Genomic DNA, 14,453 nt, shown 5'->3' with positions numbered 1-14,453 from the left:
TAACACCCCACCACCTTTCCCCCTTTATACAGAGGAGTTTACTTCTCAGTCCAGAGCAGGAGTGACAGCTCCACAAAGTCTCTGGGAACCAGCTTCCTTCCATGTCCCCCGTTCTGCCATCCTAGGGGTGGTCATTAGCATGGCCCAAGATGACACACACTTCTAATAGTGTTATTAGACTGAAAGACCAGAGAGAGCCAGGTGTTCAGTTTTTTAATATGCCAGTGATACATTTATAACATCCTTGTGGAAAAATGGGAAAATGTGAGGGAGGATTAATAGCCAACTGAATGGTACTTTACTGGATACAGATTAACTTGGAAGAAAGACTTTTAGTGATATGGCTCAGGTCTTTGTCCTTGGTCCAGTCCTGTTCAACTTTTTTTTTTTTAATTGATTTCAGAGAGGAAGGGAGAGGGAGAGCTAGAAACATCAATGATGAAAGAGAATCATTGATCGGCTGCCTCCTGCACGCCCCATACTGCGGATCGAGCCTGCAACCCTGTTCAACTTTTGATTAGTGACTTGGATATCAAGAATTGATTCAATTTATAAAGAATAAAATACAGAGGACTGCTTATAATGCATGATAGAATAAGCACCTAGCTATCTAAAGAAGGTACAAGGACTGAATCTAGGATAAAATTTGAAAGTCTATTGTTTTGGTCCAAACGGCCAATTTTAGAGGTATATCTTTAACATCATGTATGAAAAAATACTAGGACTTTTAGTAGGTAAGATAAAGTCAGCATGAATAACCAGTATGATATCGTTGCAAAAATACTCTTAGACTACACCATGAATCTGGTAGCCAGAGAGTTTTTTTGTTTTGAATTTAAATATATTTGTATTGATTTCAGAAAGGAAGGGAGAGGAAGAGAGAGAAAAATTAATGATGAGAGAGAATCATTGATTGGCTGCCTCCTGCACGGGGCTACTAGGGATTGAGCCTGCAACCCGGGTATGTGCCCTGACTGGGATTGAACCCCGAATTCCTGGTTCATAGGTCGATGCTCAACCACTGAGTCACACCGGCTGGGCCAGAGAGTTTTTAATAAACTGTCAGACCTCAGGTGGAGTCTTGTATTCAGTTACTCAGTTCTGGATGTTGATTCTGAGGACTGCAGTCATGAAGAGTGATGAGGAACTTGAGGGGGTGTAAAATATCTTGAGAAGCAGTTGAAAGGAACTGGTGTGTTCCGGGGGTGATGGATGCCAGTAGAGAGATGAGATCCAATAACTGTTCCCCTCTACTCAAGTCCTGAGATGATTTGACATATTCTGTGTTGGGCCAAACAAAAGAAAAATGGCCAGTAGGTGGTAGAAGCACAACTGGAAAGATTTTATGATGAAATATGTGAACAAATGAGTATGCAAAATATGTCTGTACAGTTTAAAGAGTAATTAGAATACCTGTGCAAATGTCCACCTGGCTTAAAAACTAGAACATCACTAGTATCTTAGAAGTCCTGTGTGCCTTTTCATGACCTCATTTGTTTTAGTAGCTGTATAATATCTCATTGTATGCCAGTTTATTCATCTTACTGTAAAATGATATATATTTTTTTATTTTTCCTATCAACCAATGCAATGTTATTATTCTGTACATGTAATGATGTGTAAGTCCAAGCGTTCCTTTTATAGTGATGGTTCTTAGAGCATCAGCAGTACCTGGACTTCCTTAGAAATGCGAATTTGTAGGCTCTAATCCCTGAATTAGAAACTACCTAAGGAAGAGTCCAGCCATCTGTGATTAACAAACCCTTCTGGTGATTCTGATGTACACTAATTTGTGAGAACCATTGTTTCAGAATATTGGCACAAGTATGGAATTGCAGAGTTATAGAGTATACACATGCCCAACTTTTTTGAGAAATGCCAAACATTTCCAAAGTGGAAATTTGTACCAATTTATGTCTCTTTTATCCGTAGATGAGTCTTCCCAAATGCTCCTCATCCTCTCCTAATTTTGGTGTCTTACTTTTAAGAGATTGCAAATATAGGAGGTTAGAATGATAACTCTTGTTACCTTAATTTGCATTTTTCTCACTATTAATGGGCTTGAGCATCTTTTCATATATTTACAAGCCACTGATATTTTCTCATGGTAAAAATGACTACTTGTGTTTTTGCCCATTCTGTATTGGAATTCAAATTTATTTGTAGGACTTATTTATGCATCCCTGTACTAATCTTTTGTCATTTTATGTGCTGCAAACATCTAATAGTTTTAGCTTGTCTTATTACTCTCTGACTTGGATCTTTTGTTGAACAAAGTTCTTAATTTCAGTGTCACTGAATTTGCAATCTTTTTTTTATGGCTAGCACTATTTATGTATTTTTTTTTTTAACAATTCAGTTTCTTTTTAAATATACTTTTATTGATTTTAGAGAGGAAGAAAGAGGGAGAGAGTGGTAGAAACATCAATGATGAGAGAGAATCATTGATCTACTGCTTCCTGCATGCCCCCACCTGGGATTGAGCCCACAACCTGGGCATGTGCCCTTGACCAGAATCTAACCTGAAACCCTTCAGTCCGCAGGTCAACGCTGTATCTACTGAGCCAAACCAGCTAAGGTGCTATTTATGTTTTAAGAAGTCTTTCTCTATCCTGAAGTTATAAAGACATTTCTCCTCTTGTTTATGATGTTTTATCATTTTGTTCTTTTCTTTCATTATGACTTTTATGTTGTGGTATAGTATATAATTTTTTTCTTAATGCATAATTAACTCATTACCTTTTATTAAAGAATCCATTCTTTAACTACTGATCTTTAAAGCCCAATCTGTCTTAAACCAACTTTCCATATATATGTAGGGCTGTTTCTGAGTTCTCTTTCCTTGTATATTCTGGTCTGTTTATTTCTATGCCAGTACTAGATTGTCTTAGAGTTTTATAAAAAGTCAGTATCTGATCAAACAAGTTCTTTCATGTTGTTCCTAACAAGTGGCCCATTTGCATTTTAGAATTAGCTTGCAAATTTTCATGAAAAACTCCTCTGGGATTTTTATTGACATACATTCAATTTATAGATCAATTTAGGAAGAGTAGACATCTTTATAACTTTGAATCTTCTTATTCATGATTTTTTTTATTCATTTAGTTTTTTCAGTATATTTTATACAATTTATACTTTTCCCCAAAAGTCTTATATATATCTTTTATTAGACTTATTCCCAGATACTTTACAGTATTTGATACTATTGTAAATAGTATAATTTAAAAAATTACACTTGATAACTGTACTTGGGAATATAAATACAATTGGCTATTTTATGTATATTTTTGTATTTGTGATCTTTTTAGAACTCGCTTATTCTAATATGTTGATTTCTTTTGGCTTTTCTGTGTACAAAATGACTATTTTGTGTTTTCCTTTTCAATCCTTTTTTTTTGTTAATCTTCACCTGAGGATTTTTTTTCCCCACTGATTTTTAGAGAGAGTGGAAAGGAGAGAAAAAAGAAAGAGAAACATCGATGTGAAAAAGACACATTGATTGGTTGCCTCCTGAGCGTGCCTCTAGCCAGGGCCAGGATTGAACCTGCACAAACCCATAACCCAGGTATGTACCCTTGACTGGGAATTGAACCCACAACCCTCTGTGTGTGGGCCAATGCTCTAACCACTGAGCAACAGCATCCAGGACCTTTTTAATTTTTTTATGTTTTATTTTGTTTTCTGTACTAGTTAGAACCTTTGCTATGCTGAATACAAGTGATAGCAAGTATCCTTGTCTTGTTCCTGTACTTAATGGAAATATTTTCAATATTTCAGTATTAAATAAGATAATAGTTTTTATGTCTTCCTCTCTCTTTTTAAATTTTTTTTTAATCCTCACCCAAAGATATTTTCCCATTGATGTAGAGAGAGTGGAAGAGAGAGGGAAAGAGAGTGAGAAATATCAATGTGGGAGAAACACATCAATTGGTTGCCTCCTGCATGAGCCCTGACCAGGGCCTGAGGTACATGCCCTCGACCAGAATCGAACCTGGGACCCTTCGGTCTCCAGGCTGATGCTTTATCCACTGAACCAAACTGGCTAAGGCTCTATCTCTTTTTTCAATGTCATGTAGTTTCCGAGTGCAGGTCTTTAAGATTATAGTTTTTATATACACATGCTCTTAAAAATTTTTTTTTTAAATTTTTATATACACACTAGAGGCCTGGTGCATGAATTCATACACCAGTGGGGTCCCTGGGCCTGGCCTGCGGGATCGGGCCGAAACCAGCTCTCTGACATCCCCCGAGGGGTCCCTGATTGTGAGAAGGCGTAGGCCAGGCCGAGGGACCCCACTGGTGCACGATTGGGTCTGGGGAGAGATGCAGGAGGGCTCCAGGGCATGTCTGGCCTGTCTTGCTCAGTCCCAATTGGCCAGACCCCAGCAGCAAGCTAACCCTACTGGTTGGAGCGTCTGCCCCATGGTGGTCAGTGCACATCACAGCGAATGGTTGACCCGTAAACTGTCTGTCCCCTGGTGGTCAGTGCATGTCATAGCGAGCAGTTGAATGGCCTTAGCATATTATTAGCATAAATTTGATTGGTTGAATGGACCACCAAACGATCAGACACTTAGCGTATTAGGCTTTTATTACTAATATATAGGATGCTCTTAAATTCCAAGCCTGTTTTAAGTTTTTATCTTCATAATATCCTTTTTTTAATCCTTCTCAACTGTTATAAGGACTGCCTGTTCATGAGCTGGGATATTATTTTTATATCTGATAGGCAACTTGACACTTCATTGTTTTTAATTAGCATTCCTTTGTTTGTAATGTTGAACATTTTAAAAGAAAATATTTGTTAGATACTTATGAATTTGATGCAAAATGTAAAAGAGGACATCCAAGACTGAGAAACTGTATTAAGGAAAAAAGTTTAGGGAGATATATTTAGGACATGATATAGCACTCTGTACATTCTATATTATATGGCACATTTTTTATTATGTTCTAACTGGAGGCCTGATGCACGAAATTTGTGCAAGGGGCTCAGCCCTTGCAGCCCCTGCTGCTTTGGCCGGTCCTTACAGCTCTGGCGGCCCTGGCAGTCCTGGCTGCCTCGGCTGGCCCTAGCAGCCCCTTGCAGCCTCGGCCAGCTCTTGCAGCCCTGGCTTCATCCGGAAAGTTGTCTGGAAGGTCATTCGGGACTGCTGGCTCCCAACTGCTCACCTGCCTGGCCAGCCTGATTGCCTCTAACTGCTTCTGCCTGCCAGCCTGATCACCCCCTAACCACTTCTCTGCCAGCCTGATCGAGGCCTAACTGCTCCCCTGCCAGCCTGATTGCCCCCAACTGCCCTCCCCTGCAGGCCTGGTCACTCCCAACTGCCCTCCCCTGCCGGCCTGGTCACCCACAACTGCCCTCCCCTGCTGGCCTGGTCACCCCCAACTGCCCTCCCCTGCAGGCTTGGTCACCCCCAACTGCCCTCCCCTGCTGGCCTGATTGCCCACAACTGCCTCTCCTGCCGACCATCTTGTGGTGGCCATCTTTGACCACATGGGGGCAGCCATCTTGTGTGAGGGTGTGATGATCAATTTGCATATTACCTCTTTATTATATAGGATGAAACATGGAGGTCAGAATTAGGGAACTAGATGTAATATATCAGTCATGGTTCAATCAAGGGAGTAGAATCTTTATGAGGTATAGGATAAGGGATTTATTATACAAATTAGACCTTATGCAATTGTCAGAAGAGCTGAGGGAGTGAAGGTCTAGACAGCAGTTCTCAACCTGTGGGTTGCGAACAATGAAAATACATCCTGCATATCAGATATTTACAATTCATAACTAGCAAAATTACAGTTATGAAGTAACAATGAAAATAATTTTATGGTTGGGGGGGTCACCACAACATGAACTGTATTAAAGGGTTTCAGCATTAGGAAGGTTGAGAACCACTGGAGGAAGTCAGGAGCCACCAGCCAGTTAATATGAGAAACCAACCACTGAATGGGACTACAGAGGGAAAGCTTGTGGGGAGGGCCGGGAGGCTGTGCCTCTGTAAACACAGCCTTGGTGGGTCTGCAACCATGGTTGGCCAGCCAGGTCAGCAGGAAAGAAGAGCAGAACAGAGTGGAGGAGAGTGGGAACAAGCTGGAGCATATTGGCACCTCTTGTCTGTCACCACCTCTCACCACAATGACCTTCAAGACTAATGACTATTGATTCATTTCCACCTTCCAGGTCTTGTGAACATTCCTTTTGGCCAACTCTTAACTAGACTATACAGGGAAGAGGATTCTTGGAAATGTAATTCCAGTTTGTCTGGTCAACACAGTAAAAATCCAACACAGAAGTTCTAGGATAATACTCTATGACTACAGGTCTAGATACAGTGATTAGGGGAAGAACTGAACCGGGGAGAGCCAGGGTGTTGAATCTGAGAGGGTACCATGAACATAGTGAACTCAGGTAAATGCCAAAGCATAAACTGTTTCTGACATGTCGCTATGATCATAGTCCTAGTGAAGAAGTCAGAATCTGGAATCTTGCTTCCTATATGGATACTTCTTCCTCATCCCATCTTTTCTTTTTAACCCTCACCTGAGGAGTGAGGATATTTTTTCCATTGATCTTTACAGAGTAGAAGGGAGGGGGAATGGGAGAGAGAGAGAGAGAGTGAGAGAAAGAGAAACATTGATGTGAGAGAGACACCAATTGCTTGCCTCAGACCAGGGATGGGGACCAAACCTGCAACCTAGATATGTGCCCTTGACCAGGATTTGAACACTTGACTCTCTGGTGTGCAGGCTGATGCCTTAACCACTGTGCATGTTGGCCAGACTCCTCATCCTATCTTTAAATTATGGTGGCCTTAGGAGTTCTACTCATGGCCTGCTGCTTTTCTTCCTCAAAATAGTTTCCTTGGACCATTTCATTCATACCCTGTGTTCAATTACCAAACTAAGTACCAATTTCCTAAATCTATATTTTCAGATCTTTTGCTTAGCACTAGTGCTATTTTTATACCTGCTTACTAGGCAGTATGTGCCATAGACTATGTAAATCCAACATGTCTGAAATAGAGCTCATCTCTAGCAACTAACAGCTGACATCAACATGTATTCAGTTATTCAAGCCAGAAACCTCGGAAGGCACCTCTGACAATTCTTTATGTTCAGTATCCACTCTGTCATTGGATATGTTGATCATGTCTTTTCAATATCTCTTCATTTATTATTCTTTCCATTCATATTGTCTTAGTTCAATAGTTTGGCATTTCTTGCCTGGCTGTTACAATGTTATTCTTTTTATATTTTTTCTATTGCTAAATCTTTTCTACATTTTTTTCACTTTTTAATAATCCTATATAATAAAAGGCTAACATGCAAATTGTCCCCTTGGGAGTTCAACCACTTGCTATGACATGTGCTGACCACCAAGGGGTGGTGTGGAACAAAGGAAGGCCCTGGAGGGCAGCTGGCAGCTGGGGGAAGGAAGGCCCTGATTGGCCCTGATCACCGGCCAGGCCTAGGGACCCTACTCTTGCACAAATTTTGTGCATTGGGCCTCTAGTAATGATCATAATAATAGTATTGTCAAAGTTTATAAGCTAGTAAGTAGCAGAGCCAGGATTTGAAATCTCAACTGTTACTCTGATTCAAAGGCTCTGGGCAAGTTCCTTACCTCTGAGATTCTGTGTCCCTATCTGTAAAATTGAGTTAATATTACTACTTACCTTGTAGGATTGTTGTGAAGATTAAATGAACTAACATATATCCTACATGGGGGTGTAGCTAAAGCAGACAAGCAGGAGCACATTCAATTATGCTGGAATCATTAGAGCTGGAATTTGAACCCATGCATCCCAACTCTAGAGCTTGTACTCTTGTTCATTATGCTAATGTGCTCTTCCACTATTTCAGAAGTAGGTAATGATGCCAACATTTTCATTTTTCCCCAAATCTGACATATTGTTTCCTTATTTAAAAATACTTAGCAATTCTATAATTTCAGTAAGACACTCCTTCACATGGGCCATGACCTTCATGTGTTGATCTGCTTATCTATATGACCTCATTTCTGCCCTCTTCTCCTTATAACCCTAATGCATGACAACCCCAAAATATTTTTAATATCTGTAAAATTCCATGCTCGCTTTTATCTCAGTACTATTGCACATGTGGTTCTTTCTGCTTGAAACATGTTGTCCTCCCTCCTGGAGAGCTGTTAATTGTCCTTTGAGAATCTGCTCAAATGTTACCTCTTTTTTTTTTTTAGATGTGTTTTTTATTGGTTTTATAGAGAGAGGAAGGGAGAGGGATAGAAAGATAAAAACATTGATGAGAGAGAGAGACATCAATCAGCTGCCTCCTGCATGCCCCCTACCAGGAATGGAGCCTGACCAGGGATTGAACCAGGGACCTCTTGGTTCATGGGTTAATGCTCAACCACTGAGCCACACCGGCTGGGCAAATGTTACCACTTTTGTAAGTCCTTCCTGAGCATACTCAAGGCAAATTTTGATGTGTCTGTGTTTAAGAGTACCTATGACATTGTCTTTTAAATATTTGCCGGTTTCCTTAGGCTATGAGCTTACTGAAGGTCCTCATCTTTGTGGTCTTAGGTCCTAGCTTGGTACCTGGCACATGTGCACAATAAAGTTACATGGAATAAATGAATGAACTTTAAAAGAATATTTATGCTGTTCCCATGGTAGTCTCCCATTTTAGTCCACATTAATGACTATCCCTGGTGTTATATTCTGTTAGCACTTTCTCTATTTACTGATCTACCTATAGAGTGTAAGTGTTGAAAGTGACCTGAGAGGCAATTTCAGTTTGGTTTGACATGTATATTTATTGATTATATACATACTAGAGGCCCAATGCATGAAATTCGTGCAAAGGACTTGGCCCTTGCCGCCCCAGCTGCCTCGGCCTTTGCACCCCTGCTGGGCTTTGTCTGGAAGATCGTCTGGACAGTCGTTCAGCTGTTCAAACGTCCAGTCTAATTAGCATATTATGCCTTTATTATTATAGATGTATTTATTGATTTTAGAGAGGAAGGGAGATGGAGAGAGAGACAAAAATATCGATGATGAGAGAGAATCATTGATCGGCTGCCTCCTGAAAGTCCCCCCACTGGGGATCAAGCCTGACAGGGAATTGTACCATAATCTCATGGTTCATAGGTTGATGCTCAATCAGTGAGCCACGCTGGCTGGGCTAGTTTGATATATTTTATCTCTAGATATGTGTAGCTGCATTGCCCATTGTGTCATGTACCTCTCCCCTTTCTTCTTGTGGGAACCTGTCTCTTTGTATCAGGCCAATTAATTTCCCTCGATATCCAAGAAAGGAAGTTTTTCCCTCTGTCAGTGACTTGCCATCCTGTTGAGCACTGGGAAACCACAGTCTCTGGTACTGGCAGGTTCTATGACCTTTTATTTCTAATCTTGATCCTTTATGCTGTAGTGTTAGCTTATTTTTCTATTCTCTTAAAATGTTTGAACAAAAACACCATTTTTTCAAATGAAATTTATTAAGATAAATATATAAAAATCAGAACACATAAATCAGAATCACATTTTCAATTTCTCTATCACTTGGTTGGTTTTCAGATTTGTGTAGAGCAGACAATCATGGGAAAATTCTCATAGAACATTTGTACATGTGGGTGGAGGTGATGGAATGGGGAATAAGTAGGAAGATACAGGAGAAAGAATACTGCTCTGGTCTCTTACCCAACATGAGAGGCAGCATTATATTGGGAAGGAGAATTGGATTGTGGTTTTCTGCTCCCTAATTATAACTTCCTTTTTCATTTAACTTTAGGAAGTTGTATATACAATAGGGTAGAATAAAAATTACAAAAAAGCCCTAGCCGGTTTGGCTCAGTGGATAGAGCGTTGACTTGTGGACTGAAAGGTCCTGGGTTTGATTCCGGTCAAGGGCACATGCCCAAGTTGAAGGCTTAATCCCCAGTAGGGGGCGTGCAGGAGGCAGCCAATTAATAATTCTCTCTCATCATTGATGTTTCTATCTCTCGTTCCCTCTCCTTTCCTCTCTGAAATCAATACAAATATATTTTTAAAAAGTTACAAAAAAAAGTAACAGTGAAAAGAACATTTTCACTTCTGACCCCCTAGTTCCCTTATAGTTGGTGTCCACTCCATTTTCTTTTCTTCCAGAGATATTCTGTGTATATATAAACATAGTGGCATATCACTTAAAAATATACAAAAATACTGCCTATGTGATCTTAGGCAAATATTTTGAACTTCAGCATTACCTTATTTAAAATCCTAGATGGAAATAATAATACCCAACAAAACCCACAGAGATTTTGTGGCAACCATTGAAGTAGTGCTTGCGAACATGCTTTGAAAATCAGCGGTTCTTTTACAAGTACAGGATGGAGGGGAGGGGAGCCTTGGAAGTAGCATTGTCCTTCACAAAGGACAATGAGTCCATGTGATCTGATTTGATAAGAGCAATTCTGAATTGGTAGCAGGGCTGTTGTGTCAGTAGCCTAACTCTATTGGGTGTGTTTCCCAGGTCTTGTCTCTCGTGGCATGTTCTTGGGTTTTCTAAATGAGTAATCAAGAGATACCACTTGCACTTTAATTGTCAGGTGTGTAAGCACTCGGGATAAGAAGTGGGAGCTTGCCAGAATGTGGGACACCTCTGCCTCCCTCCCTCACCCCTCCTCGTTGCTCCCTCTTCATGTTTAGGGAGTTGGTATTGGAACTTGGCTGATGCAACAGTTTGAGTCATGGTCCCTTGGTGCTGTGGGATCCATTCACTTTTAATTGGTAGTTGCTGGAATCATTTCTCCCTCTCTCACCCTGACTTCCTTTTCTAATTTGTTCTCAGGGGCTTTCAACACTTGCTTTAATCAACCAAGGCAGAGCTGCTGCAGAGTCCTAAACTGGCATCTGGGGACCCTAGGTTCTTCTGCCACAATTCCGTTTCTTCAACTTTCTTTTCTAAACTGTTAAAACAACTTTGTCTTTGAATTAGGCCTGGGGGATAGGGGTCCTTTGGGCATTGCTTTCACAGAAGCACCTGGATGGTGCCAACTTCTAGACTTTGCCAACTACTGTTTGGCCTGAAGCATTTTGTTCCTGCTAGCAGAGAAGGGAGAAGATGATGTCTGGTTAAGGTGTCAAAAAGGACCTAGTGAATGATGGGAGAAGCAAGGTGAAAACCTTATCATTTGAGTAATGTGAGCCTCGATATATTGGTTCACAGATTGCTTCTCTATTAGCAAAAAGCCTTGTGGAAAACTTAACTTTGTCTGCTTTATTTGTCACCGCACAAGGAGAGTAAACACTAGTTGTACAGCTCTGGCCAATAATCATTATTAGGTTACATTAAAAAATATTCCTTAAATAGACTTTATTTTTTAGAGCAGTTTTAGGTTCACAGCAAAATTGAGTGGAAAGTACAGAGAGTTCCCATATATACCCCTGCCTTCACACTACCAACATCCTGCATCAGTGGTACATTTGTCACAATCAGTGAACCCACATTGACATTATCACCCGAAGTCCATAGCTTACATAAGGGTTCACTCTTGATGTTGTACATTCTGTGGGGTTTGACAGATGTATAATGACTTGAATCCACCATTATCATGTACAGAGCAGTTTCATGGCCCTAAAAATCCTCTGTACTCTACCTATTCATCCTTCCCTTTTCCTCCAGCCCCTGGCGACCACTGATGTATTCATTGTTTATTTATTTATTTTTGTCTGTAGATTCTTTTTAAAATTTTATTGTTCAATTACAGTTTACATTCAATATTATTTTTGTGTAACACCTCAGCCTGGTTGTGAGTGCCAGGAGCTCCTGGGCACCAAGGCCTACTGATGATGCCAGGCCAGTTCCCAACCGCCAGGGGCTGCTTTCCACTTTGTCACTATGTGTTGGGGAATGCCCCCTCCGGGGAAGTACACGTAAATAAAAAAATCACACTACCATGTAGTACGTGTAATAACAGAAGTGTTGAAAGCAACTTCGACAAATTATTATTTAGCATGTATCCAAGTTTTATTTTAAACTTATCACAAAGGAACTATATCTCTAAGAAAACTTGTTGAAAGAGTTTCTTTTAAAAAAAAAAATGGTTTATTGATTTCAGAGAGGAAGAGAGGGAGAGATAGAAACATCATTGAGAGAGAATCATTGATCGGCTGCCTCCAGCATACCCCATACTGGGGATCAAGCCCACAACCCAGGCATGTGCCCTTGACTGGAATCAAACCTGGAACCCTTCAGTCCGCAGGCCAGTGCTCTATCCACTGAGCCAAAGCAGCTAGGGCAACAGAGTGTCTTATGGTCAAGTCAAGATAAGTTTTCTTCTTCTTCTCTCTCTCTTAATAGAGAGAAAGTATGTTTAGATAAGATTGCTAGATTAGGTATAAGCAACGAGTGTGAAAGATTATAGAAAGGTCTCATGGCTAGTTAAAAGTCACTGCACCTTTACTATACATTAAACATGTGCAGGTTTTGTATATCAATTATACCTAAAAAAAAATCTTTAAAAAAAGTCACTGCACCTTTAACTACAGGTATCCCCCATGCTTCAAAAGTTTGCATTATGCTACTTTGCTTTTATGAAATAACTGCATTAGTACCCGTTTTTGCTAACTATAAGAAATTTGAAGATTTTCACTTTAAATGAATGGTAATTGCTTCTCCACTTTATAGCATAGCCTTAAGAAAGTGTTCATAGGAATGCTCTACTTTTGGATAGTGGGGGATACCTGTACTTGTCCTAAAACTGATAATAAACCTTTCAGGGAAGTCTAACTTCCCTCATATAGGAATTCCATTTTATTATTTCATTAAGGAAAGCCTTTAAAAGATTTAAATGTATATTGCAATCCAGCGAATTAAGGCTTTTGTAGTCAGCATAGGTACACTTCCAGGAAAAAAAAATGTGGCCTCTAACTACTCAGAGTGGGACCATTGAAAGAATGTACACATCTTCACCTTATTACTTATGAGAACTTGGAAGTAAGGCACATTTTTTGGCTCATGAATTTTGACTAATTCTCATTCTGAATAGAACATTTCTCAGAGCAAGCTTCATGTCCTTATTACGAAGACTATAGATCAGGGGATTAAAGAGAGGAGTCATTACTGAATACACCAGGGTGAGGATCTTCTGCATCAAAGTTGGGATGCCATATGTAGGGCTCACGTACATTACCATGACTGTCCCATAGAAAAGAGACACCACAACTAAATGAGAACCACAGGTGGAAAAGGCCTTTCTCCGACCAGCTGCAGAAGGGACCTGAAAAACAGCTCTGAGCAACAGAGTGTAGGATCGAAGAATATACATAATAGTGAAAAAGAGGACAAGGGAGCTCTGAGTATAGAAAATAAATTCAGTAATGGGGGCTGGAGCACAGGATAGAGCCATCAGTGGGTCCATGTCACACAGGAAGTGATCAATGATATTGGATGCACAGAAGGGGAGTTGGGAGATGAAGAAAATGGGGATTGGGTAGCCAAGGAATCCGATGATCCAGCATAGAGACACCAGCAGTCCACAGAATTTCCCAGTCATGATGGTGGGGTAGTGCAGTGGGTGGCAGATGGCCAGGTACCGATCATAAGCCATTATAGCCAGAAAAAGACATTCTGTTGTGCCGAGGGAAAAGAAGAAATAGAATTGGAGGAAGCAGCCAGAAAATGAGATGGCCTTGGTTTTGGAGAGAATGTTGGTTAACATGTTAGGAACAGTGGAGGAAACATACCAGATCTCAAGGAAGGCAAAGTTTCCCAGCAGAAAGTACATGGGTGTGTGTAGTCGTGGGTCCCATCTCACTGCACAGATAATGGCTCCATTCCCCAGCAAGGTCAAGACATAAATCACCAAAAACAGTGAGAAGAGGAAAATCTGTATCTCCCAGCAACCAGGGAATCCCAGGAGAACAAACTCAGTCACAAGGTGTGTTGCTGACCTGTTCATGGGTCTTAAATCTATGAAGAAGAAAGACATGAGTGTAAACCCAAGTTGACTTGCTTCCTACTTATCTCAAGGACTTTATTGAGAAGGGAACTTAAACTCTACAGGAAAAATATAGGGTGGCCCAAAAATGTATACACACACTTTGTTTTTTATTTTTTTATTTTTTCTTACAAACCCTTGTGTCGAGGGCTGACACATACTTTGAATAATTACCGAGGCAGTGTTTATGAAAATACATTTCATTTTCAAAATTGAGCTATCAGCTGTTACAGTACATGTACATTTTTGGGGGACAGCCTCTATATGAGATATTTTGAGACCAGATGGGAATAAATCCCCTTATTTTGAAATGATTGTGGTTCTAAATCTCAGTATTAGTTTTCTAGAATCCAAATGCAGCAGTAATTTTCCACACCAGTGGTACAACCAGACAAATTCATTTCATTTTTGCTTTGATCCTTAAGAAGAAAATTTTAGATTTGAGTTTGTTTTTCTAAAGGTCTTTATGCACAAATTCATC

The 14,453-nt window shown here is 40.2% G+C and overlaps 1 protein-coding gene across 1 annotated transcript; it reads right to left on the bottom strand.

The window, feature by feature from the left end:
- Positions 1–12,988: 12,988 nt before the first annotated feature.
- Positions 12,989–13,963, bottom strand: LOC139003672 (olfactory receptor 11H4). Its single transcript, XM_070405820.1, has one exon. The coding sequence runs from the start codon at positions 13,961–13,963 to the stop codon at positions 12,989–12,991; it is 975 nt and encodes a 324-aa protein (XP_070261921.1).
- Between the last annotated feature and the right edge of the window lie 490 nt (positions 13,964–14,453).

Source organism: Myotis yumanensis, unplaced genomic scaffold, assembly GCF_028538775.1.
Source record: "Myotis yumanensis isolate MYYU_CA2020_CCGP unplaced genomic scaffold, mMyoYum1.0.hap1 SCAF_1, whole genome shotgun sequence".
Lineage (NCBI taxonomy): Eukaryota > Metazoa > Chordata > Mammalia > Chiroptera > Vespertilionidae > Myotis > Myotis yumanensis.
The sequence above is the reverse complement of the archived record's forward strand: the minus strand, read 5'-3'. Positions and strand labels throughout refer to the sequence as shown.

Coding starts and splice junctions, on each gene's coding strand:
- LOC139003672 (XM_070405820.1), bottom strand. CDS start 13,963: ATGTCTTTCTTCTTCATAGATTTAAGACCCATGAACAGGTCAGCAACA.